The 27536-nt window shown below is 40.6% G+C and overlaps 1 protein-coding gene across 1 annotated transcript in view; it reads right to left on the bottom strand.

The window, feature by feature from the left end:
- Window positions 1-27536, bottom strand: part of GALNTL6 (polypeptide N-acetylgalactosaminyltransferase like 6) — a 1143667-nt gene that overhangs the window by 173201 nt on the left and 942930 nt on the right. The window contains exon 7 of the mRNA XM_026017526.2: window positions 25989-26172. Within this exon, the coding sequence (XP_025873311.1) occupies window positions 25989-26172 (184 nt within the window). The remainder of the gene's footprint in view (window positions 1-25988; window positions 26173-27536) is intronic.

Raw genomic sequence — 27536 nt, forward strand, 5'->3', positions numbered from 1 at the left:
CACCTAAGAATGACTGCTTGCCAGTTGCCAATTCAAATCTCCAGGGTTTGAACTTCCAGTGTCAATCTCCCACCTCTGAGGAGGAAGAAGAGGAGGAGGAGGAGGAGAGAGAGAGAGACAGAGAGACAGAGAGAGAGAGAGCGCTTGGTGCTGGAGGTGAAATCATGGTCAATGATCTAATCAGTCATGGCTACATAATGAAACCTCCCTAAAAACTCAAAAGGTCAGGGTTTGAAGAACTTCTGAGTTGGTGAACACATGGAGATCTGAGGAGAGTGGCACTCCTGAAGAGGGCATGGAAGCTCCCTGCCCTCTCCCCATACCTTAGCCTGTGCATCTTTTCCATCTGGCTGTTCCTGAGTTATATCTTTTTATAATAAATTGGTGATCTAGTAAGTAACATGTTTCTCTCAGGTCTGTGAACCACTCTAGCAAATTAATCAGACCCAAGAAGAAGGTACTATGGGAACCTCTGATTTATAGCCAGTCTGTCCGAAGTACAGGTAACAATCTGAACTTTCAATCGGCATCAGAAGTCCAAGAGGAGGTCATGAAGACCTCTAATCTATAGCCAGTTGCCCAAAAGCACTGGTAACAACCTGGCTTGTGCCTGGCATCTTAAGTGGGGATGCAGGGGGCAGTGTTGTGGGACTGAGCCCTAAATCTGTGGATTTTGATGCTGCCCCTGGGTAGATAGTGTCAGAATTGAGTTAAATTCCTGGATACCCTGCTGGCGTCTGGGAATTGTTTATTGGAGGTGCCCTGATCCTTTCTAACATACATTGGATATTGAGTTTCAGAATAACCATTTATGGGAATAAATGGTCATGTCTTTTGTCAGTCATTGGATGTGGGCTGCGCTGGGGTGGGCATGACCTGGGCAATCCCTGAAGGGAGCAATTGCTGAGGAGTGTCTACTTATAGCCCTCCTCACAGGTGAAGCAGCAAGTCCTTCCTTGAAGTGGGATCTGGATGGTACAGATTTTTGGCTCTCAAAGAAATATTTGTTTGCTAGGCTCTGAGATAATTATATTTGTAGTATCTGAAAACATCTTTATTTTTGTGTAATCTGCAACTCTGTAGGAGTGGTATTTTGCGTTCACTGACTAGTCAATAGACTCTAAGCTACTAGAAGGCAAGTCCTGTGTTTACATTATTTTCATGTCCCAAAATAGTGTTCAGTGCCTAGGAGCTGCTAAGTAAATGTTATTGGATAAATAGACAAGTGAAATGGATGAATGGCCATGAACATAAATCAAGATTCAGAGAAAGCACTAGTAGATCATAAAAAAGAATCCTTCTCCTGTGCTTACTTCACATGAGAACTACTGGATGATGCAGGGCAATGGGGAAGGGGAAGATAAATGCTCATAAACCTTGATGACTGAGAATAAGGGCTTCAAATGGATTCAATCACTGGATTTAAAGCTAAGCTTGAAGATGAATTTGAACTCAGTGTGTAGAGACTTTCCATATGATGATCATATGATGAAGAAGAAGGTACTTTGAAAGGGTCAATAAAATTTTGGAATAAGATAATTTTTTTTTTTGAGAGAGAGAGAGAGAGAGAGAGAGAGAGAGAGAGAGCAGGCAGGGAAAGAGGGAGAAAGAGAGAGAATCTTAAGCAGGCTCTACACTCACTGCAGAACCCGATGTCAGGCTCAATCTCACAACCCTGAGAACATGACCTGAGCCAAAAATCAAGGGTCAGATGCTTAACTGACTGAGCCACCAGGAGCTCCAAGAATAAAATACATTATTAATCATACTTTCACCCCTTTAGAAATGGAGGAATTTTAGAAAACAAACAGAAATATTTGCTCTGATGCTTTTAGATTACTTTTACAGGTTGTTGTATAGCTTGCTTATTGAGGATATGTTTATTTTTAGTGCTGAGAATATTAAAATATCTGAAGGTACTTTAAGCATTTGCCTCTGCTTCTGACACTTGAATTAGGCTAATGCCTATAAAGGATAGACAGCTGGTCTTCAGAAATTCGACTGTCAATATTATGTCTTTTGTTTAAAATTTTGAAAATTGCAAATGTTCACATAAAAAGAATCTTTATGGGGATCCCTGGGTGGCTCAGCTGTTTGGCGCCTGCCTTCGGCCCAGGGCATGATCCCGAGTCGCGGGATTGAGTCCCACATTGGGCTTCCTACATGGAGCCTGCTTCTCCCTCTGCCTGTGTCTCTGCCTCTCTCTCTCTCTCTCTCTGTGTGTGTCTCTCATGAATAAATAAATAAAATCTTAAAAAAAAAAAGAATCTTTATTCTTCAGGTCTCATCCAAAAAAACTTTTGCTACACATCAAGAAATTATCTTTTCTATTTCAAAATAGGAAAGAGTAGTATTTCTTTGGTTAGAAGTTTTAAATTTTCTGATGTTTAGACCATTCTCTGTGCCTCAAAGGTAATTCAACATTTTGAAATAGGTATTGCATTTTCAGGATTGGCTAAGCCTGGTAAAACTTCCATTTGATGCTTCGATTGTATCTCCTATATGGACTAGATGTATATCAATTCTGCAGTCCACAAACTACCTTAAGAATGATGCAAATCTATCAGACCACAGCACCTTAAAAAAAACTGGATTGAGATAGTTTTTCAAAAATAAATTTGAGTAATACCTCAGATATCAAACACATGCACACTTCGCTGTCTTCCTTACTATATTCTGTGCCTCTACAATGGCTCAGAAGAGAATCAAGGCTCTAAGAACATGATAGAATTATTTTTTCAGCTATCCAGCTCTTAGCAGAAAGTCATAGTATCATAGTACCAGACAATACAGGCATAGTATCTTAGAATTCTATGCAGGTACTGGCATAATATAAAATTAATATCATCTGAGAATTAGATTAGCAACCTCTATAGTAGTCTTCAATATTTAATCCTTCATGAAGTATCAGGCATCATCACTCTGGCCATGACTGTGCTACAGCTGCTATGTCTCAGCTCAGACCTGTGACCTTAGAGTGTTGCCCACAGGGTATGTGTTGCAGACTTCCCACATCAGTGCATTCACACCTTTTTCTCAAAGCCAAAAAAAACCCCTTCATTTGTAATATTCTCTCTGTTATGACCTATCTGGCCAATCTGCAGTGACTCCCTCAAAATGAAAAAAGCCAGTTGGTCTTTCTTAGCATGTATAGTGAAACAAACTCTAAATGAGTGAAGTTTTCCTCCACCAATTAACAGATTTTCTTGTTGGGTTTCACATTCTTCTCTCCCTCCTCTCCTCCTACACTGATTTATTCCTTCTGGTGATGAGTTAACTTGATTTCCTATAAATTTCTCTAAATCCCAAATTTAATGAATACTTTTTATTATAATCAGGCTGGCAAAGAGTATTTTTCAAAGACATAAACAGGATTTTAGTAGAGCCTTTGGTGGCTATAGGAGTTATTTATATACATTGGAAGAAAATATTGTAAGCAGGGAGGAGGGAGATATGAGAAAAAGCCAGGGATTTCTAAACTGTTGTGCCTAATTTTTGTATTCAAAACTGCCTCTCTTCCCAGAAAATTATACTTTTAAAAATTGTATTTTATTCTCCTTACAAACCAGGACTTTAGCTGTAAGCAAAAGAAACTTGGAAATTTTTGTTAAAAGAATCTCAGGTGGCTCAATAGAATTGTCCAGGTGTAGAAAACAGAAGAAGAACAGAGTTTAGTTGTGACCAAGACCCAGCTCCCTGACAGGAACAGCTGCACTGTAGGACAGCAACTGGGGCTACACTCCCATGATCACACCACTGCTTGTTGGATGTTGCCCCTGGACACTTGCTGCCAGGTTGCCAAGCTCCTGACTTCACTGCCACCATGAATAATCTTTGTCTGTCTCTAAGCCTATGACCCATTATTTCAAGATTCAAAAAAAAAAAATGTGATTGACCCCAATCAGATCATAGTAACACCATGGGAAGTGGGAGGAGAGGATGCAGAACTCAGGGCTTTCCTCGCCCACCCCTACTGGTCCCCTGCTCCCCACTTGGAGATTTCCAACTATAGGAAGTATGTTTCCATGCTGCACAAACACATCCTGACAAATATCTACTAGGTCGAGTTCCTGTCTTGGAGGCATTCCTTGCAGTAGTTGATACAGAATTAATTAATAATAAAGTGCAGATGCACTGAGATACATTAGCCTTGCACTCAATTCTGGTGTCAACATTGGCCCTTAGAATCCATTTAAAACTACAGTATCAAGAAGAGTGCTTGTTTTTAAAGATTTTTATTTATGTACTTATTTTAGAGAGAGAGAGAGGGAGCGATTGTGAGAGAGTAGGTACGGGGCAAGGGGCAACAGAGAGGGAGAGAGAGCATCCCAAACAGACTCTGCACTGAGCATGGACCCCCAGTCCCATGACCCTGAAATCATGACCAGAGCTCCAATCAAGAGTCTGATGCTTAATCGACTGAGCTACCTAGGTGCCTCTCAAGAAGAGTGTTGATAATGAAAATAATTATGGAGGGGAATACACTTAGTGTTTCTTGTTATTTTGAGTTACTAAGGCCCATGAAGATAGCTTTCAGCTCTTCAAGTTTGGTTATTCAAAGATTTTATTTTATTTTTTTATTTGTTTATGATAGTCAGCGAGAGATAGAGAGAAGCAGAGACACAGGTAGAGGGAGAAGCAGGCTCCATGCACCGGGAGTCCAACGTGGGATTCGATCCCGGGTCTCCAGGATCGCGCCCTGGGCCAAAGGCAGGCGCCAAACCGCTGCACCACCCAGGGATCCCCAAGTTTGGTTATTCAATCATCTGATTGGCCTTTATGTATTTCTATTTCTCTAGCTGTCATTAATCCAGCAATTCTTTGCTTAGAATTGCCTTTATCAGAATTAGGACAGGAAGAATTAAATTTCACAGTGAGAGAATGCTGCTCCTTGTTGGTAGTGTGGGCAGGAACTTTGAGTCCAAGTCAAAAAATGTAGGTTTTTGGGTTTTTTTCTTATTTTACTCTAATCATTCATAGATTTGCCACCCAATGAATATTTATGAAGTGCCTTCCCTGTGTATGTAGAGAAATATTCTTTGAGGTTTTTTTTTTTCCTTTGAGGTTTTTCTTTTCTATCTAGTGACCCTTATTTTTGTATTTACTCATCTGCTTTTCCTCTCTTTTTCATAATATTTTCTTCACTTTGGTATTTTGGGTAAAACAATACAAACACAACAATAACTAGATTGTCAAAGTTACAAATGGTATGGAAAAAGCATCAGTTTATGATCTGCTCTATGTATTCAAAGCACTTGGTTTGGCAACATGGGGACATAGAGATGATAAAATGTGATCCTGGATCAGAAAAGTTTTGATACTTGAAGGAAATTGAAGCAATTCTTTACAATAAGTTATTTTCAAGGACAAAAATTAGAAAGGTAGGCACTCCAAACCTACCCACCTCATAATTCTGCATAAAGGTGGTTGGGCTGCACCCCTTGCAAATATCTCACTTACTGCCTTCGGCTTTTATACTCTAGATAGTAGGGGTATTGGAAGATTTTATACTCTTCCTATTAAAATCAAATGTAGAATAGGTTAGAGGTTTCTTTTCTTTTTTTTTTTTTTTCATGTTTTGATGATTGGTAAAAGTCTTTTTCACAAGGGTAACTTTCCCTAAGTAAAGTAATCAAGGCACATGATTTGTTAATTGATGCACAGGGAAGTGCTTTAATGAATTATTGAAGTTCTTGGCTCAGGTGTTGTCTCCCAGGGACAGAATACAGAATTACTGCTTAGCAATTAGATCGTCAATGTGCCTTACCCAGTTGACCATAATTAAAATAATTTTATTCTTGGTTTGATATTGGGAATTAAAACTCACACCTCAGTTACCTGGTAAAAGAGTTTCAAGGCTAATGGCATGAGACATGAGAATTTTAAAATGCCAACCTATGTTCTTCCTCTGAATATAGAATTCCTCAATCATTCATGTCTGATTAAAATTGTATTTGACTAATTGATAATGACTTTTCAATTAGGTGAAAGCATATTTTATTTAGAAATTACATTTATTTACATTGATTTTTCTCCTCTTCAGGATGTCTGGGCTTCTGTATCTAATTTGACCTAACTGCCACAACTCATAGGAAGCCTTTGCAAGGGTAACTGACAGTCATTTCCCAAACACAGGCCGATATAATCAGGCTTAAGAGAAGGCACAGCATAAAGTCACAGTTTTATTTTTGAAGAATACTTCAGAAACTTCCCCAGTCTCTGTAAGAATACCCACTGAGGACTTTAACTGGGTGTGAGCAAGGGAAATGAAAACTGACAGCTTGTGAGATCATGATTAGTTAGTGTCTCTGGTTGTGGTGGTCACAAACATTTCTCCAGGTGAGGGGAAATTTATCACAAGCAACATTCATGCCAATGCCTTCTCTTTTCCGTCCATCATTGCAGAAATACTGAAAGACCATGCTAAATGAAGCGGGGTAGCCTCCCATTGTCTACCTTGTAGCCAGGAGCTGGAGTTGAGATTTTCTCCCATTCTTTTGGGGGCTGGAGGAGGAAGACAGTTGTTTTTGCCCTTAGCACTGCTGGGCAAGAGAGGTGACTCCATTATTCTCAAGGGAACGGTGGCCCCCAACTGCCAAGGCCTCATTATCAGGTAGAGTTGACTCATCATTAGCCTAGTTGAGCTCGGGGGAGTCAGCAGAGCATAGCTTGCCCATGATTTCTGTAGAAGTCATATATTCATGGAGGCAAGTATATTCAGGAAAGTCATGATCAATTCTGTCTACCTTACCTTGAACTCATCTCTTCCTCTCATTTCTTCTATTTCTAGAGCCACAGGCATAATTTTGTCTCTCATTACACTGCCTTCACCTCTTGGTCAATCCAAGGACATTCAGTTTCTTTCGACTCCAACTATCCTGGACTCTGTACCCTGTCTCCGGAGTGATTTTCCTAAAAACATAGATAGGATAGCACAGTCTGCTGCTCAAAAACCTCCTGTGGGTTTTATTTAAAGAATAAAATCTGAAGTTTTAAGATTAGATTTAAACGTACCATATGTGGCCTCCACACTATGATTTTGGTTTTAGCACTGACAATTCCCCATGCAGATAACACTCGGATCTTACTGGGCCACTGATCTTTGTGTAGACCTGTCTCCATGACTCTACTCATGATATTGCCTACTGCTGGACTGGCTTCATCTTCCTTCTCCACCTTTTCAAGATTCCTTAGTCCTCCAAGGCCCAAATCAAGCATCAGCAATCCCCAGCTGGAGTTTTCTAGCACCAGGTCATGTGAAGTAGTTGTCATCACATATTATTTTGTGAGTAATCAATCCTTCTCCCACATGCTCACTCTGCTGTAAATTCCTTTACCCAGAGAAAAGCCTTTCACTACATAATTAAAGATGAAACGCAGCACAGACAGTTTATCGATCAGTGTGAACTTGGTATGAGCAATCAGGAAACCTCTTTATGACAGCTCTCAAGCACTTTTTGCCAGGTCATCCTCCCTGTCCTTCCCTGACATCTTGAGCACGTCCCAGATCTTTGGCTATAGATATCTTCAGGCAGTTTCTTTTTCAGGTGGAAAAAAATATCCTCATTCAATCAGAAATAAAAGCTTCAATTTTTCATTCATTTTAAAGCTTCTCCCTTTATTTATTCATTTAAATATTTTATTTATTTACTCATGACAGGTACAGAGAGAGAGGTAGAGGGAGAAGCAGGCTCCCCATGGGGAGCCCGATGCAGGACTCAATCGCAGGATCCTGGTATCACACCCCGAGCCAAAGGTAGATGCTCAACCACTGAGCCACCCAGGTGCCCCAAGCTTCTCCCTTCTTCACCCTCCACACGGGTCTCACTGGCGGCTCTGGAGCAGGCCATAAAGAAGGCATTATACTTCCTGTTCCACCTTCTCTATTCACTTTGTTTCTGGCTCTTCCAGGGCTGGACAAGAAAGGGTCACAGCAAAAGGGCCAACGGCCCTATCCAGCTGGTATGTAATTGGTTCTTTCTGTAGGTTTCTTATTTGCTGGGTTCCTTCTGCCATGGTAGGGACCCAAACATGGGCCCTTTCGCAGATGCATGTGCATGTTTGTGTTCATGTGTGTGTGCGTGTAGGGGGTGTTACTCTTGAGGACAAGGGTGCTGTGCTACCGATGCCAGGCTGAGCTCTTGGGACCACCTCCCTTAACTCCTGCCTTGGAAGTGCAGCCCACTCTTTCTTTTCGTGGCAGGCATTTTTCTCGGAGAGACTTTCAAAGGAATTACAAGGCTGCTTCTTTATCCATATAACCCATGTGAGATCTCCCGATCCTTGTCCTGACAAATGGCAAAAGTAGCAAAAGCACAGGCTTGTCCCTTCTCACCCTGCTATCACAGGCAGCTCCATCTGCCCTCCAGCCACTGCACAGCTCCACGCAACACCAGACACCAGCCTGTCTTTACGTGTGCCTCCATGCTCCCGGGCCAAGTGACACTCTCCTGGAAATGCTTTCACTGTCTAATCCAGAGGTAACCCAGAGTGAGCAGATGCTTTTCTATAACCCGGCACGGTCTAAGAGAGAGTAATACCTTTCCTCAAAGCCTTCAAGGGGTCCCCTGGGGTCCTTTTCTCTTAAGTTGGGGGCTGGAAAAGCAGACTCTTCCCATCTCTCATAGATATTTAGCATCTCTCTGTGGCAAGAACAAGCTTTTTTGATCCACTGATAAGTAAACAAAGTCTCCAGTTTTGAGGCTTTAACTATAATTCCAAGATATCGGAAAAGTCCTTTATAACATTCTGTTACTGCTGAATGGACTGAGTATTGGAGCTCTTCTTCAGGGGAGAGAATGACTATACACTAATTCTAAATGACAGTACCTGGTCAACTCAATCCTTCTGACTCATCTTGATGTGGCTCAAGTGTGAGAGAATGAGGAGCCTAGGGCCAGGGAGGCAGGGGATGAAAGCCAGGAGGGCAGGGGCTGCTGAATGCAATTCTCAGACCACGATGGCAGATTTCATCTGTTCCAGTGTCCTTAGCCTATTGTGTCTGGAACACAGATGAGTGACAAGAAAAGACGCCTCCTCTAGTTTCTCTTCAATTTAAGGTTTCTCTGGTACCTAGTGACAGTGGTGTCTTCAGAATGACAAATGGGCATCATGAAATGACAAATGATAATTTCTCTCTTAAATTACAGTTTTCCTACAAACTGTGAACCTAGGATTTCCAGAGTATAAAGAAGAGGAAATGTTGGGCATTTTAAATTTTAAAAAATCCACCTATTGATGAACTTGATACAATATCCAGCTTAGAACCTGATTATGCAGCATAACAAACATTTGTTACTGTGTCAGTCCAGAAGAACACCCCTGGCCTAATGAGTAACACCCTACCACACACAAGCACACATGCGGTTCTGTGAGGCTGCCAATCCACTCTGCCAGCAATGCTTGGGTCAGGAGCAACCATGATCCAGGCTGGGACAAGTCTTGTCTTTTGTAAGGTGGTGAGATAAGCCCTATCTGTGGCTACCGTTCCCTGGTGTCTGGCAGCCTGGGAAAATGAAGCCACATGGATGAGAGAAGCAGAGACCAGAGACAGAAGTGAGTCCAGATGGTGTTCAAGTCCCAGGTCGAGCTATTGTAGAAGTGAGACCCTTGCCTTTCCCACAACTGGGTTTTATGGGTTCATGGAGTCCCCTTTCTACTGAGACTGGTCTGAGCAGAGTTTTGGTCACTTGGAATGGAAAGGTCCTGAGCTAAGCACACAGGTTGCCAAGTTGGTTAGAAGGTAACTTTGGAAGCAGCCCATTTTCCTGTTTCCTGGTTTTGAGCAACATATTTCACCATCTAAATCTTTGGTTTTCTTTTTAGAACACTTGTTAAATAGCATTTCTCATGGATGGAAAAAGCTTATTAGAGTTTAGAGTTCTTGGTTATGCTTCTGTTGACCGTGTGACTTTGAACAAGACATTAATTACCTCTTTCCTTGCATATAAAGTGGATATTATAACACATACGAAATTATTTTGTAAACTGTAAATGGCTAGGCAAATGTAAAGCATCATCATTAATAGTAGCAACCGTACTTTGAATATTATTTTTAAGTAGTATTATGGCATTTCGTTTGGCAGTATTTGAAAAAAAAATCTTTGTGTCTTGAGGAAGACACCTATAGAATCATACAATCCTCTCTATATCTCCTAATGAGCTCAGAGGGATTCACTTGGGTAATCAAGCATCCAGGTTCTAGAAGTAAAAGGTACCTTTAGAGATGCATATTTTAGTATGGATTAGTTTAAACAACAAAAAAATTTAACATCAAATACCCTGCTTAGTGTTATCATATTATTATTATGATTTTATTTATTTATTCATGAGAGACACAGAGAGACAGGCAGAGACACAGGCAGAGGGAGAAACAGGCTCCCTGCAGGGAGTCCGATGTGGGATTCGATCCCAGGACCCCGGGATCACATGGTAAGCTGAAGGCAGATGCTTAACCACTGAGCCACCCAGGTGCCCCAGTGTTATCATATTAAAGGAATGGGAATTTTCATGGAAGAGGAGAAAGGTGAACCTATACTGAAGTAATAGACCTTTGATGAGTGGCACAGGCTGGGTGCTTCAAGGAACACTTGGGGTTTCCTCAGCCAGGGTATAGGCAGTTATTTGGCAGGTGTGGGAATGAAGAAATAGGATGTGGGAGAGAAATAGGAAATAGGAAGTGCTTCCTTAACATCCCAGCTAAGGGTTGATCTTATCCTCTCTCCTTGAAGAGATCTGATAAGGTATGGTTTCTATGGAAACAAGGCCCAGACAAAGTCCCACTCTCAGCACCCACCCACACCATCACCCAGCGCTGGGAGCAGAACTGGTAGGATGGAAGCACATCACGGAGAGGCCGTTGTCTAATCCTGGGTCTGAGTTACACGCTGGCTGAGGAGGCCAGCCTCCCACGGACTGGCCCGGAGTTAGTTCTGCTCAGCAAATGTAGACGCTTCAGAGAGGCATTTTTAAGCCTGTTTCTTAGAGTCATACTTCTTTGTGGAGAATGGTAGTAATTTAAGCTTATTTCACCATCACAGATACAGACCATTAAATTGGGGTTTGTAACTGGTAGAGATAGTAAAAAATGTTAAACTAAAAAGCCCTTTAGAGCCTCAAAAGCATTAGGATAGTCCAATTTAAAATATTTCAGCAAGCTAGTGATACAGGAAAGGCACATCAGTGGAACTTTATTCTATCTTTGTTTAAAATCCCAGGTTCACGTTGTTGAAGACCCGGGAGCAAATAATGAACTTCCCACTATTCCCACACTGTGTAACAGGCAGATTTTAGCATTACTGCTTTTGTGTTGTAGAGAAATACTGAGGCATCTGGGAGTCGCTCTGCTATGTTGGAGTGGTATCAGATCTAGATGTGACTCTCACTGCTGCCACTTAATTGTGTGACCTTGAGCAAGTCACTCAACTTGCACAAGCCACCATTTTCTCGTCAGTTAAATGAAGGTGATAAGAATTATTAGCTAAAAGACTGTTGTGAGGTCTAAGATAAAAAAAAAAAATCTAGGCCATTAACTGGCCATTACTGAAGAACTGGCTGAACAGATGACAAAAGCCATTTTTGTAGTGATGATTAATAACTTTTTAAATCTTTGCTTGGGTTTTCCTTGGAGTCCTATAGTTTGGGAGATGGGATACAGTAACATTTCCTCTGATAGGTATATCCTCATTCAAAGGCGAACAGTTTCTTGAAGACAACCTCACATCACTTTAGACTTTTTTTTTTTGTGCTCAGAATTGCACCTCAGTGCAATGGCTTTAGGACCTCAGCAACCATCAAGGTCAATATTCTTGTGTTTTATTGATCAGGTCTAGAGAAGTAATTTTCAGAGATTACAAATTAAGGAAATGGCCAACCTGAGGTCTGGCCATGCTGAAAGCCTGTGATGGCTCCTCTTGGCCCTTCATGACTGACTAGAGTCTGTCCCTCCTCTTTCCATCTGTTTCTCCCTAGTGCTTTTCACAGTGTCCTTTCTGGGGAAGTCTGTTGTTCTCCTGCTTTCCCTAACTCTTTCCTACCACCTTCTTCTTTGGGCGCTGATCTTTCAGAGGTACCACTCGGAGCTTACCCCCTCTGATTTTTCTTGGCCCCCGTCCCTTTTGGCAGATTAACTCCAAGTAGTTGGCACAAGCATCCACTTTAGGATTAATCACCATGCTTGCAGGTGTTTGTTTATGTCCCTGTCTTCATCAGGGGACAGACAGGGAGAGCAGAGACAAGGCTTCAATTTTCTCTTATCACGCTGGAGTTCTAGATCAAAATGTATTAACTGCAGCCCCCAGGCTTGCACAGCAGATTCTCATTAATCATATGGCAAATCAATGAACCCAGGCCTTTTGATTCACAGTCTTGTTTTCTACCTCTCATGCCAGCTGTTTATCTCTGGGATCTACCTTTTTTCTGTCCCTCTGTTCTTTCAGGAGAACTCTGTGAGACGAGATAATCAGAAAGATTTTGTCACTATATTAACTCACCTGTAAATAATGCCACAGTGTGGCTGCCTGATGATTTTACAATCAGGGTTTATTTTATCTTTCTTCAATTTGTGACACTTTACACATTCGGCCTGGAGGTTATGTGTCTTGATTTGTGGGGTGCAGTACCTTTAATTTAAGAGTCAAAAGTTCGTTTACAAAGCCCTGGATTTTGACCTTTCCTTGAGGCTTTTAAAACAATTTACCTTTCTTTCCAGCAGGTGGCAGCATAACACAAACAATAACCTGTGCCAACTGCAGTTTTGACTATTTTAGGCTCACTTTAGCATTACAGCTACGGGAGTCTCATTCTGGTTTAGATTTCTACAATAATTTCAAATTGAAAAGATAGGATGTTTCTAAAGATTTTATCTATCAGTCGTCTTTTCAATGCCAATCGTTCTTATATATTTTCTCAGTTAGGAAAATTTAGCCTTCATTATACAAGAATTCCTTTATATTTTGCACTTGAAAATATAAACCAAAAGAGGATCTTTAGTTAAAATTCTCTCTTAACCAATTTATTAAATGAGTAGTCTTAATAAATATCTTGTCTCTATATTTAACTCACTCTATCACCTTAGTTAAGGTCAAATTATCTGGGTTATTGATGTCTAATGGCCTTTCTGTGGAATTTATTTGAATGTGTGTAAGAAGTTCTGGACTTACATAATCTTTACTGGAGCATGTGTCTTTCAAGGAGTTGTTTCAGCCTCCCAAAGTTAGTTGATTTTTTAGACTCAGCATAGTTTATGGAATTAGATTTCTTTAATTTAGTTTCTCAGAGTTGTTTAGTTATCCAGAACTTCTAGGGAATTTTTAAAATAAAACTGTTAGAAAATATTCATCAGACCAAAGTATTCCTGTAAATACTTTCTACTCATTTCTTCACCCAACAAATACTCATTTAGCACCTATCACTATCAGCAATTACTGTGTGAAGTGGTTAAGGACACAGCCAGATGCATAGACATGCTCTTTGCTGACCTTGTGGACGGAGCCCTGTTTCTCTCCTTCTCTCCATCTGTTCTCCCTGCTTCCACAATGCTTTTGGTTGGGTGGTAGATATCTGCATTCGCCTCTCTTATCTTGTAACTTTTCTTCCCTACGTTTCATCTAATACACATACAGAGGAAGACATTGTGAAGACACGTAGGAGAACATCACTGAAGTTGGAGGATTGGCATGATATGTCCCCAAGACAAGGAATGCAGGAGGCTACTGGAAGCTAGAAGAGGGGTCCTGGACCAACACGAGGCAGCTTATTAGCATGAATGGGTGGTATGATGTGGTTAGTTAGACTTGGGGCATGAGATAGGGCCTTCTAGGTCCCCGTAGCCTGCATATGTGTGGAGGACAGCCAGATGTTCTTCTTGTCTGTCTGGGAAAGGGCCAGGAGGTACATAAACAAGACTTGAAATCCAGAACAGCTGACAAGATAGACACGATGTAGGGAAAGAACCCATCTCTGAGGTTTGGGGCTGAACGAACCAAAGCTAGGGATCAGTTAGAGCATGCAACTGGGTCTCCAGGACTAGTATTTAATGAAATCTTAGAACGTAGATAAGGCCAAGTCAAAGGGAGGGTGGTCATACCATGCCAAGAGACAAGACAGAGATGCGACAGCAGTGGACACTGTAGCAAGGTATTCAGTGAGGACAAAGACCTCTTTTTAAAGATCTGCTACATGCAATCTGAATCCAGAGGAGGCTAGCAAAAAATACAAAACTTTAGAGAGCCCATGTCCCCTATCATGACAATCCCTAGTACCAGGATGTCATCCCAGGGAGAAGGAGACTAGAAGAAATCTGAGCTGAGCAATTTGGAAAGGAAAACAATCCTCATATGGACTTAGATTTTGGATGGACTGGGTCTGAATTGAGAATTGACTGGGAACTACCTGAAAGAGACCAAATTCTGGATCAGAAGGTGTCTTCTTGGTGAGATCAAGGGCTCACTGCTCTCCAGTGACCTCAGACCCAGTAAGGAGAGACCATGCTCTGAACAACTTTGAATGTTTCCCCCCCACGGGATGGGTCACCCCTGAGGCTAAGAGATGTACCCCTACAAACCTCTTATAAACTATGTACGGGAGTTTGCATTTTTCTTTATACAAAGCGTTCCAAGCCTGTTTCTAAGGCCTGTGACATCTCCTTTGATCCCCATCTGTGGCTTGGAGTTTATGCTTCAACCTGAGGGGTGCCCAAAGGATGGCTATTTTTGTGGATGGAATAGCACATGTGGGCTTCAGCCCACATGTCCCCACAGGCCATCAAGATGCAGGCAGAACAAGCCGAATGAGAAAGAGGTCAGCCACGTGCGGCCATATTGCCGCAGACTGCGGTAACAACCCGTAGAGCTTCACAGGGGAATTCTACACACCAGGTTGATTTGTGGGTTTATTTATCAAGATAGTAGGATAGAACAAAATTCAGTAGGGTGCTAGTTTGATGCATAACTTCTAAACATTTAGACGTAAGCCACCTAGGCCTTTGCTTGCACTCTTGGCCTGGACCCTGCATGTGCCAGGAGCAGACCTGCTCACTCTCATGGAAGCAGGGCTCGGCAGCTCTGTTGGGTTCAATTATAGAGATGAAGGTTACACTTTCCTGCATTTGAGTTGTGACTGTATGTTCGAGACCTGTCCTAGAAGCTAGAATTATTGTCCAGATGCTGATTTTTATTACTATACAAAATACAAATTTAATTCTTGGGGTGGTGTTAACCAAATGAAAAATACTTGGCAGGTCTGTTTTCTTCTCTAACTTTTAAACTTGTGGAGTTGGAGAGAGATAGGATGTCTATCGCCTGCTCCCACGTTGGCATTATGGAAGCACGGACCCCAACTTTCTCTTGCTGGTCACACACTGCCTTGCCCTTCACTGTTAGCTTCCACTTATGCCATTCAGGCCAGCTTCCTCTTTTCTGGCTAATGACGAAATTCTTTTTTAGGGGGTCTCATTTAACTTCTAACTTGTCTTTCTTTGCTCAATTTCTTCCTTTGTGTACCACTTCTGAAAGCCCTGGATAAGTTTTCCTCCCAGTCTGGTGCAGCCTGGAAACCTGTCTGGCCTTTTGAATCTTCTGCTTCACTGCGCTGGTTCAGCTGACTCCATAAGCCAGATTTAGGCCAAGTTCACTCTTTGTCTTCCATTCTTGCTCCCACTGATGGAAGAACAAGCCAAAACGTGGGATGAAGAAATGTAAACAACAGACATCTTGGTGTTGCCACAGAGTTCCATAACTGAAGAGGGTTTGACCTGGAAGGTGTCCTCTAGGTCACTTTTGGGTGAGAGACTATAGCTTGAAGACCTTGGCTCACCACCACCCAGCCAGCATGAGGCCTTCCATCCTGACAGGTGGCTGGGTCACTGCCTTTCCAGTGTTATGCTATGTAATCTCCCTTTCTCAAAGTTCATTTTGTCCAATTTTTACTAGCACTCCAAGAAACAAAAACAGACATTCTCTCCTCCTTAACATAGTTCCGGATGGATCTACCCAAGAAATATTAGATTAAAAAAAGCCCAAAACCCCCAAACCAACCAATCAACCAACCAAACAAAACTCCAAATAATATCCCTGCCATTTGGCGTTACGACCATTTTCTGATTATTTCTTCGATGGGAAGAATGATGGTCTTGATTAAAACCAGTGAACATGGGATCCCTGGGTGGCGCAGCGGTTTGGCGCCTGCCTTTGGCCCAGGGCGCGATCCTGGAGACCCGGGATCGAATCCCACATCAGGCTCCCGGTGCATGGAGCCTGCTTCTCCCTCTGCCTGTGTCTCTGCCTCTCTCTCTCTCTCTGTGACTATCATAAATAAATAAAATTAAAAAAAAAAAAAAAAAAAAACAGTGAACATGACTTCCATGAATGTGGCCTCACTCTAGGTACTGCTCCTGGGCAACAAATAGATAATTGGAACACCAAACAATAAAGACCAACTATTTCAGTTACAGGTAAGCAAATAAAATTATATTACTTTTCTAATATGACTCAAGGGGAGTATATGCATTACTCTATTTTATTTTTGCTCTAACTTTCTTAGAGAATTGAGATAGGAATTGCCTCATTTCTGAATCTTTTCAGTTGTATGTATGACTCTGCTCTGAGCACAGTCTCACTGCTGTGGACTGAATATTTGTGTTCCCCCCCAATTCATATGAAACCTAGCCCCCCAGTGCAATGGTGTTTAGAGGCAGGGAGCTTGGGAGGTGATTAGATCATGAGGATGAAGCCCTCATGAATGGGATTAGCACCCTTATGAAAAAGAAACCAGAAAGCTCCCTTGCCCCTTCTGCTGGAGGAGAGGGATCCCTCCCAACACCACTGTGAACTGGGAAGAGGCCTCCCACCACCACCAAATCTTCCAGTGCCTTGATCTTGGACTTCTCAGTCTCTATAACTGTAAGAACTAAATTTCTGTTGTTTATAAACCACTCAATGTGCGATATTTTGTTTATAGCAACCTGATCGGACTGAGACATTTACCTACCGCTGCATGTGATCTGGATGAAGACTACCCACCTCAGAAGACAACAGCAGAGACTCAAAGCCAGGCTTTGTCTCTTTTCTTTTGCTCCTATGATTCATATCTATGCTTTCTCTTTGAAAAACAATTTGAAGTGATTTATAAGCAAAACTTATGTAATAGTAATTGTATATATGATGGCAATATAACCATCATAATTATAACATAATCATTGTAAAAATATAAAATAATAATATAAGATAATAATAGTGATATATATAATGGAATTGGGTTCAGACCAATAGCCCTTGCAGCCAAATGTGTTCTATTTCCATATAGAGAGTTTAGGACTAGAGTTTTTTAGTTGCCTACTGTCCAGCTCTTTGGTCAAGTCATAAACCCTTCTCTCCTCTGATTCTTTGCTCAGGCCCAATGTCATCTCAGCATCATGAAGCCTTGGCCATCTGACTCCTGGATACAGATTCTACAATTCATCATTTCTTTCCATATAAACATTCAAGGCTTCCTCTGAACACCCCATGTAAAGATTTATTTTTTACCTAGACCTTCAGATCTGTACCTGTTGTCCAAGCTTGTTATGCCTATCTACCCTCTAAGACCATAATCTTCACCAAGTCCACTGGTCCCTCCAGTCCGGCACTCAAGTATAACCTTTCTGGCAGCTCCTTCATAGTGCACTGCTCCCATGGGTTGTAGATGTTGCCCAGAATCTAGACAAAAATCTAGATTTTTGTTTTTAAATAGGCTCCATGGAGCCCAACATTGGGCTTAACTCACAACTCCTCAGATCAAGACCCAAATTGAGATCAAGAGTCCAGATGCTTAACCTACTGAGCCACTCAGGCTTTATTAGCTCAAGATCTTATAGACTCTTGGTATTTGTTAGAAATAGAACTGAAAGGCTAATATCATTACTTTATTGAGAATTTGCCTCTTTGTTAAAGATTTTGTTTCTTTCTGTATTGTGGTTTTAAAAATGATTGTGTTATTTATAATATGTTATTCCAGAAAGGCCTTCTGCTTCCAGATAGCTTTTCCTAAAGCATTCCTTTACCATCTCTCTTTTTTCTATGTGCAGAACAAAATCCTTCTGAAGATTGGTTTCAACCAGAATGTATTTATTTATTTTTATTTTCTATCAGTCCCCTGTAAGAATTTCCTTTGTATTCAAATGAGTCTGTGTCGTGAAACCCTATGAATATTGTGTTTAGCAAATACTGTGCCATAGCACTTCCTTAGCTACTTTTTCTGAAAAGCTCACCTCTTCTTCAAATACACACAGCCTTGTTGGATCATTTCCTCTCCTGAACTTAATATTTATTTCATCCACTCAATAAATACTTATTGAGTGCCTGTTATGAGCAGGAACTAGGTACTAGTGATGCAGGGCTGAAGAAATTGAACAAAATAGTCCTCCCTATCCTCATGGAGTTTCCATTCTAGTACCTGTATTAGCAATAAATAGAGCAGAAAAGAGGAGGGGTTGCTTGGAGGAGGAAGTGAAGAAGACAGCAGAGCTGGAGCAAGTATTTCAGCAGCAAAGCCTCAGGTAAGAAAATAAAGCTGACAGTGTGCAAGCCTTGAGTCTATATTCCTGTTTGCTAGGAGAGGAGAGAGCTGGGTGATGAAAGAGGGTTCTGTTCAGTTTTGCCACACTCTGGTGTGAGGTTGTCATGGGAAGAGTAAATATGGCTGAACCTTGACTACTAGGCTGTGACAATACTTTCACAAGTTCATGGAGGTTTTCTCCTCAGGTAAATGCTAGTAGAAGTTTGGTGAGAGACAGCTGGGGTTTCACAAACAGGAGATCTGGTCAGAGTGTAATTATATCACAGAGCATAGTACTCATAAAATAATCCAGATAAGGAGTGAATGCAGGTAGAATCAGGTCACATCTTGGGAAGTGGGGGGAAGGACATGGAAAACAGTTATCAAACATGAGATGGAAACATGGACTGAGGACACCTGTTTGGGAAGCACAGGAAAGTGGTTCATGGTCAAAAGAATTGGTAAATGGACAACCCATTGTGAGCTCCACAGTTCTTTGGCACATAGGAAGCCATTGCTACGTCTTAAGTGGTACAGGTTTACTGATAACTGTTGGATGGCCCTGGAGGTCTGGAGGTGATTGGCTGATTCTGCCCGGGGGTGCATGAAATGAGAAATTCAGTCTCAAGTCTGGCGACAAAGGGGCTAACTAACCTGGCAGTATTGAAGCAAGACCAAGAATAAGAGTTGGAAGTCCAGGGGCACCTGGGTGGTTCAGTGGTTGAGTGTCTGCCTTTGGCTCAGGTTGTAATCCCGGGGTCCTGGGATCAAGTCGTGGGGAGCCTGCTTCTCCTTCTGCCTATGTCTGCCTCTGTCTCTATGTCTCTCATGAATAAATAAATAAAATGTTTAAAAAAAAGAATGGGAAGTCCAAGGTTCAAGAGATTATGTTACCATAGAAAAGGATGGGAGCTAGTTAGAACAACAGTCATGGCAATGTTTGGGTAGAGAAGAGTAGGGTGACCCAGGGTCCCACTGGGACCACAGTCCTGGGCGACTGGTAAACAGGGATAAAAATCTCTCTCAGGATGAAGGACTAAGTTTCACTTCCTTTCAAAATAGTAAGACCTTCTAGGTCTCCTGTCATTCAATAACTCTTCACAGGAGCAATGGTAGAAACAAAAGTTTCAAAAGTCCAAACCCATGCTTAGAAACCAGAAAGGGGGCACCAAAAAGCCAGAGTTGCCTCAAAAACCCTGCTATCTCAAGAGAGCAGGGTAAAGGAAAGAACAGGACTGCGCCACTAGAATAATGGCAGTGATTGTTAAGTTAGGAATTAATTTACTAATGTTTTTCTGGATGCTGAAGATAGAAGAAAATAGTAGGGAGCATCTTCCTGCGGTAAAGATCATTTCCAATGGAGAAGGAGGCAAGGAAATCATTTTCTGGGGAGCAGACCTGAGAAGGGAGAAGTATTCTCATGATCCATTAGTGAGAATTGTTTATAGATGGTGATTCCCCCAGAAATCCAGGACTAGGGCGGCCGAAGAGCCCAGAGACAGCAAGCCATGAGGAGGGGTCTTCAGATGGGAGAGACCGGTAATTAACAAGTTTGCTGTGAAACAGTATTTTACTTCGCGTTTAAGAAAAAAAGTCTTCAGTGGGATTTCATTTGGGGCTTTTGAGGAAGATCGATTTTATTCAATGTTTTAATTAGTTTTTTAAGACCCTTGAGCCATTTCTGTTACTTTATTCTCACCCTCTGTAGTTAGGACACCAGTTAGGAATTTGGCAGCATTTTCCCCTAAACATTTTGTCCTTTTGCGGTTGTCAAATATTGAATTAGATCTTGTTATAAACAGATCAGAAGCTGGCATTGTTGACATTTCCCTTCATTAGGAAGAAACTGAAAGCTGACATTTTCAACCTACCAGCTCTAGTTCGGTCTACCGATAAGAACACAGTACGAGCAATGAGGCAATCTGGTTCTTTTCTTGCTCTCATTACAGGCTCACTATGAGACATTAATTGATAAAACTATTTCACTTAATGGGTGCTTAAGTTTCTCTGCAAAGGAGAGGAAAAGTATTGATTACCTCTAGGATTTAAACTCTGAATGAATGAAAGAAAGCATTGATTTGAATCCTATGAGATTGATTAAACCCAAAATTTGAGATCTGAATGAATCAATGAAGATGTCGATTGAAGTCCTGAAGTTGCCTCTTATTAGTTAATTTTTTTCACTGTCTCTTTATTTGCAGAATCGGAAAAATAACAATAGCTACTTTTTCCTGTGCCACAGATATTACAAGGGATTAATTAGATAATGTGATGAAGTGCTTTACATAGTGTGAAATGCTAGACTAATGTTAGGTTTTGTATTGCATATTGCATAGGCTTATTGAGACATGTTATTTGGCTAGATAAATTGTCTTCTGGAATAATGTGAAGTTCAAGCAAGGTTTTGGAAAGCTAAAGTCCTATTTCACTCCTGGAATTCATCACTAGACTAAATTGATGAGTGTATTTTTCAACCTAATCCCCTTAAAAGTTTGAGACTACAATTTTAAAACCTCATTCATAGAGAATTATCTGTTTGGAGGTTGAGGCCTGTGGCAGATTGTGGGCATCAATTTCAGTTTTTGAGGAAAGGGGGCAAAGTGTGGAAGCATGCACTTGGAGATCACAGCAAAATTTATGAGAATATTGATTTAGCTTGAGAAGTAGAGTGAAAGAACATTCTCCTACCCAACCAAACAGATGGCCACCTGTTAAAGTGGCCCAATAAGGGCTGAACAGAAAAAAAGGGAAAATGAGCAATATCAGATTCAATTCGCAAGATGAAAGTGGAGAAGACCTTTGAAGTCACCTTTTCTTTCTTTACATCCTATATAGTAAGTTCATGATTTGACCAGTTCCTTTTTCCATGGGGAGACAGTTTTATTCCTTACTAATTTTGATTCAATTCAGGGTGACCTATTTGATCAAAACCACATGGAAAAAGCTTTGAGTAAAAGAGATTATCTTTCCTTTCAAATTCTGAGTAAACTAAGGTGCTACTCAGTCCCCATTGGAATTTACCCAAGGGAGATGTTAACATTTTGAATGTTAATCAAGGCAATCCTTAAAATCTGACAAAAGCTAGTTTACTTCAGGCAACAAGTAACTTCATTGTCAATTGTTCTCTTCTTTGTATTAATAAAGTGAAGCTTTTGTGCCCACCAAAGGTGAAAGAACCCCTTCTTCTTCCTGCTAGTCAACACAAACCTGACTCCATGGTCTTCTGAGCAGAGCACCAAGTAGATCTCAGCTGTTCTCACACCCTGCTAAGAGCATTACTGTTCATGCCTTGAGGTATTTGTAGGTTAGGAACTGGCCTAGATGAGGAGTCACTGCATTCAAAATGATGTGTCTGTGGACATAGGGGTTTCTGAGACAATAAATGGGCATTTGTAGCCTGTAAAGTTATTCTCCCCTCAGGTGTAGATATCCTTATTCTTTAAATTTTGGAAATTGATGATATATATGGACAGACAATAGAGAATGTGTGTCCTCTCTAATGACCACATATAGGAGTTCCATTCATGATGACTAAAGCTCCAAGTTTTAGAAGTCCTTGAGGAATTGTGAAGATCTGCCTGAGGAAGACTGACCAAATGAAGGCAATTTATCTGCAAATCAATGACAGGAGATAGGTGGATTCTGAAAAATACAACAAAGTTGAAAATTGAATGGGCTGCTGAATTGATCTTGAGAACTTAGGCAAAAGGAAGCATGATATCTAGGAGTGCAAATTCCCTAGAAATTAACTTTATTTCTATGATTGACAGATTCATACCTTAGGGCCTGAGTCCCTGATAACAGTAAATGGACTATTTCATGCTATCCATGTGAACAAGTTGGGGAAATGGGGATGAGACTACAGTAGTAAAGTGAATTGACCTATGTTGAACATTTACATCAATGAGCATGAACTTTCACAGGATTGTGGAGTACCTGAAAGGCATGGAGGTATTGAGCCCAGAAAAGGAAAAGAAGTTCCTTTTTTTTCCCCCTTGGAGGAATAAGCATATCAGCTGTTTTAAAATACTTTTAACAGCTCTATCATCAAAGAGAAATTAGACATTCCTTGTATCTTAAGTAGGACAACTTGGGATTAGGGAAGCAGATTCCCTAGTATAAGGGAAAAAGTTTCTGTCCATTGGTCTAATGGAATGTACCATCTTTTGAGGTAGCAAATGCTACTTTCCTCACAAGTCTAAAAAGAGGCCAGTCACCTTTCTTGGACATTGTCTAGTGGTTGCTTATATTAAAGGGAAGTTGTATAAGATAATTTCTTCTTGGTCTTTTCTAAACTTTTAGATCCTGAGATAAGATTGGAGAAGTAAGTTAGTGGTCAGAAAGCAAATGTACATCTTCCTCTTTGTCATCATGAACTAAAGGAGCATATTGTGTTTTGTCACGCAGAAAAAGCTTACATTACTAAGTGCCCGGGATTAGAGATAAACCAGGAATAAGGAAACTATAAAATCCACGGATAACAAGAATTTCCTAAAAGCATTACATCATGATATAAGCCATCAGAAAAAGCGAGTACTGCATTTTTTTTCAGAAGACAAGAATGTTTTTCAGATGTATTCAATCCAATTAGAATTGTTATTGCCATATGATAATTTGAACTACAAATAGTGTTTTCTCTCATATTCTAGGAGCAGTTTGTCTGAAAACCATATCCCTTTGCAAATGTAAATAAATCTTTTCTTGTGTTCCAAGTTATCTGCAAGTTCTCCTTTCCCCTCCTAGGCAGATTGTTGAAGGCCTTGATTCCCATTTTAGGAAGTTGATAGATTTTGAACTCTTTCAACCATGTAACCTATATTGAGGAATGCAGTTTATACCCTGACCCATATATGCATTGTAACTTAAGCCAAACATTTGAGAAATAACACAGATGCATTAGTATAATACCCTGAAATTATCAATTCAGTTCATTAATAATTACTGTTCATGCCCCACTAATTTCACAGGATTTGCAGATTAAGAAAACCCACTATTATAGCCAATACAGCCAGAAACTCAATAATGGCAGAATAAATGAGAAAATGAAGATCTTGCCCCTTCGGACATTTGATAAACTTGTTGCAAAAAGATAAAGTTTGCACATATATTGCATGGAAAGTCCTGGGGCTTGAGATGCATTTTCATATTCCTCTTCACTTCCTTTCTTCTTGTCTTTTTAGCCTCCTCTCCCCGCCTCCCATAGAAAATCACACACCCCTCGTAGAAGCCACTTGAAGCATGAAAGTCCATGAGAGAGATATTTACATAGACTGCATTCACTCTGTGTATCTTAAAGCTTTGCAACTAGAGAAGCAAGTTTTAGCCTAAAGCACGTCTGCCTGTTTATGAACACATACAGGTGACTATGGAGATAATGGAATTGCTGATACACTGCTCATAGCTGCTTGGGTAACCATTCTTTTATTATCAGAAAGGCAAATGCAATTTTTAAGATCAAAGTGGACATCTCTTGGAAGCTACATTTATTACAAAAGGCTAAAGTGTCCACATTCCTAGGAATCAAAGGGACTTAAAAGCCAGAAAAGCAGTAGTATTCAAGAGACAAATGCAATCTTTGACGGAAAGCATCTGCCGAAGTAGGTGACAGGAACAAGAGGTAATTTAATTCTGAAAGTCACCAACTCTGCAAGCTCTGGGGTTAAGCAAGGTGCCTGATAGGGTGATAGCCACAGCCAGGGTCTGCCTGACAAAACATTTCAACTGTCAGTGCAGGGACTGAGTATACTTTCATAATTTTCCCCAACCCAGATTCCCTTGGTAGGCAGTGTGAACCAGTTTCTGGCCAAAGCAGGAGCCCCACTCAGCTACTGCAGTGGAAGCAAAGTAAAAGGTCATTATAAGCCAGTCACTATTAGAGTATTTGGAAAATCATCTTCAGTGAATACTAGCCCTGAAAACATGGCAGCCTCAGGGAGCAGAAATCAGACTATGGTCTTCCCCAGTCAGCTGCCATCCAATGGCAGTTTCACCATATTTAGGGTCCTGTAGTATCCTCCCCCAAACCTCAACCTGGCTTTAAATCCTTCCCATAAGCCCTGTTGCCAAGGTTTTTGGATGGCTAACTTCAGGAAAGCCCAATGAACATCTCTCCAGCCCTCTTCAACTGCTTACTGGAAACTCCATCTCTAAAGACCTTTTCTAGTAGTTTTGAATGTCCTTGAAATCTTGGCCAAAGCATTTGAAAGAGAAACAATGGGAATTTATAATTTCTTCTCAAAAAACTCTCCAGCAATTTCAGAGTATGATGAGGCCTTCAGAAATTCTGGATACTTGATAGGCGTGCTTCATATTACAAAAGAAATCATTTATGTCTCCTTTTCTATCAGGCTACTGTTTTCAGAAATCCCCTCAGCTTTCCTGAGAGTTTATCTCTCTAGAGACTAGAATTGCAAGAAACATTTTCCCGATGTTTATAATTTATTTTTTGTAGTTTAAAGGGTTAATGTTACAGAAGTGGTTTTTATGCTTGGGAGCTTCTCCACTGAAACCTTTACTGGCCATATTATTAATGAAAAGACATTATTGATTTTAACACATTTTAAACAGACCTTTAGAAAGTATGCAAAGTTTCAATCACAGACATTTTTCTTGTCCTGAGAAAACATATATAACAGTTTTAAAATTGTGACAATTTTAATATGATCGAAAGGGTACAGTCTGAGAAATAGATCATAGTATGCCTTGGGCAGTCTCTGGGCTAACTTTTGAACAAAGTTAACCATTCACCATTTATGGTCCTAAGAGTTGGCCAAAGTAAGCTAAATATATATATATTTTTTCTTTTTCTTGACATGCACAATTCTCATGTCCACACTGGAAAAAAAAGGACTTAACTTTGTAGAAACCAAAAGATTATTGCAGATTCTTATCTATATAGAACTTAAATTAATGGCAGGGTTATCAATGATTACATTGGATATATCATTTTGATTGAATTGCCCAAGTTTAAGGTATGAGAGCACCTACTCAAAAGGACTGCTTTCCCTTTTAATTCCCAACAGAGTGTAAACAGAGGCTTAAACACTGCTGCATATTTATATAATTTTCCAATAAACATGAAGTAAAATAGTTAATTTAAATGATTCTTTAGGGAAAAGGCAAAAGAATAGAGAGAACTGAAGAGAAGGAGAGGATTCTGGGAGAGTATCTACATAGGGAATATGAATTTTCAGCGAACTCTGCATTTTCCTGAGTCTCATAGAGGCACACTTCGTCTGATGCCTAGCAAAGTTTGACAAGGGGTGATCCATGTTTTCAGCGCAGCTTGTAATTTGCTACAACTTGTAGGTCTGACTTTTCTCCAAGGTGTGGATATTGTCGCCACCTGTTTTCATCCATTTTATTAGAGATAATTGTCCTCACAGGTATCAAGTTGACATGTCTGAAATGAATTACCTGCCCTCTCTCCCATGGCCCCTCCCTCAGCCACTACTCACTCAAAAGGGTCGCTGGGATCTGCCCTCTGGAGCTCTGGAGGGATGGGGATTCTTTTGTAGTACATTTCCCAGTCGAAGGCGCCTCGCATGGCATCCCCAGCTTGTGCCTCATACCCAAAATGATTGTGGTCAATGACATCGATCATGGGGCACACGATGGTTTTGTGGTTTAGTGCAATTTGGTCTGAAAAATGAAAGCACAAAATAGGAAATGACATGCCTGCTTAGGCCATCTATCATTTTTCAGCAAAGAGAATCCTACAAATCCTTCCTAATGCAGGGATGATGTTTGTAGCCTGGCTTCCTGTTGTTAGAGCACTTTGTGAAATCTGTTCCAAGCCTGGATTTAACATGATGGGACAGTGATTAGGTACAATTAGCGCTGTTGTATTTTCCTTTAAGAAAGTTATGTCCCAGAGAGACTTGCAGAAGTCCATTTAGCTCTACCTCTGTCACATTTTTGCTCTGACCTGTCCCCAATCTGTCATTTTATAGTGCATCCAATATGTGTGGAGTATAAACAGTACTTGTGTTCCTTCAAGCATATAGCAGGAGCTTCTGAGAAAATATTGTCCTGCTTTCTTGAGGTTCCAAAATGTAAATATTTAATTTAATGTGTGGTTTTTTTGTTGTTGTTTTTTAGTATCTAATCTTATAATGGTCATGATGGCTGCTCTCCCGCTAAATGCTGACACATCACACACAGAATTCTTTGCTCTCAGGATTACCAGAGATTTTGCCAAGTTCTCTTTTGCCATTTTCCTTTGACATAGACTCTGTTTATCAAAGCTATACATTTTTATCTTTCCTCATTCTATCCCAAAACATATTAGATGGCCTGATACTACTCTTACTATTCCTGCTACTACTCAATTCTTGAGCAACTGCTAAGTGCTTTATACTCTTGCTATTTCTAATCCTCCTAGCAACCTTGTAAGGTGGCTGCTACTGTCATTGTCAATTTACATATGAGGTTACTGAGCTCAGATAAGTGAAATAACTTGTTGAAGGTCACTCATCTTTCGAGAGCAAAACCTAGGTTGCGACAACTACTTAACGGTCCAATCCTGAAATCAGTTAGCTCTCCATCATGGTACTTCTCATGGGATATCTTTTCTGGTTCCAGCTCCTTCCTTTTCCATGTAAATATTATTACTGTGAGATTTTAATAGCACAGGGAATTGGCATTTACCTACTTTGGGTCTCCTAGAACAGCTACATGTGACATACAGTTGACTATTGAACGACACGAACTTGAACTTCACAGGTCCCTTATAAATATATATTTTTTTCTGATGGAGTACAGTGCTATACATGTATTTTCTCTTCCTTATAATTTTCTTAAGAACATTTTATTTTCTAATTTACTTTGTTGTAAGAATGGGGTATATAATACATATACCATACACAATAAGGGTCAATTGACTGTTTATGTGATTGGTAAGGCTTCTGGTCAACACTAGGCTATTGGTAGTGAAGTTTTGGGTGGAGTCCAAAGTTACACATGAATATTTGACTGTATGGGGTGTTGGTGCTCCTAATCTCTGT

Source organism: Vulpes vulpes, chromosome 9, assembly GCF_048418805.1.
Source record: "Vulpes vulpes isolate BD-2025 chromosome 9, VulVul3, whole genome shotgun sequence".
NCBI lineage: Eukaryota > Metazoa > Chordata > Mammalia > Carnivora > Canidae > Vulpes > Vulpes vulpes.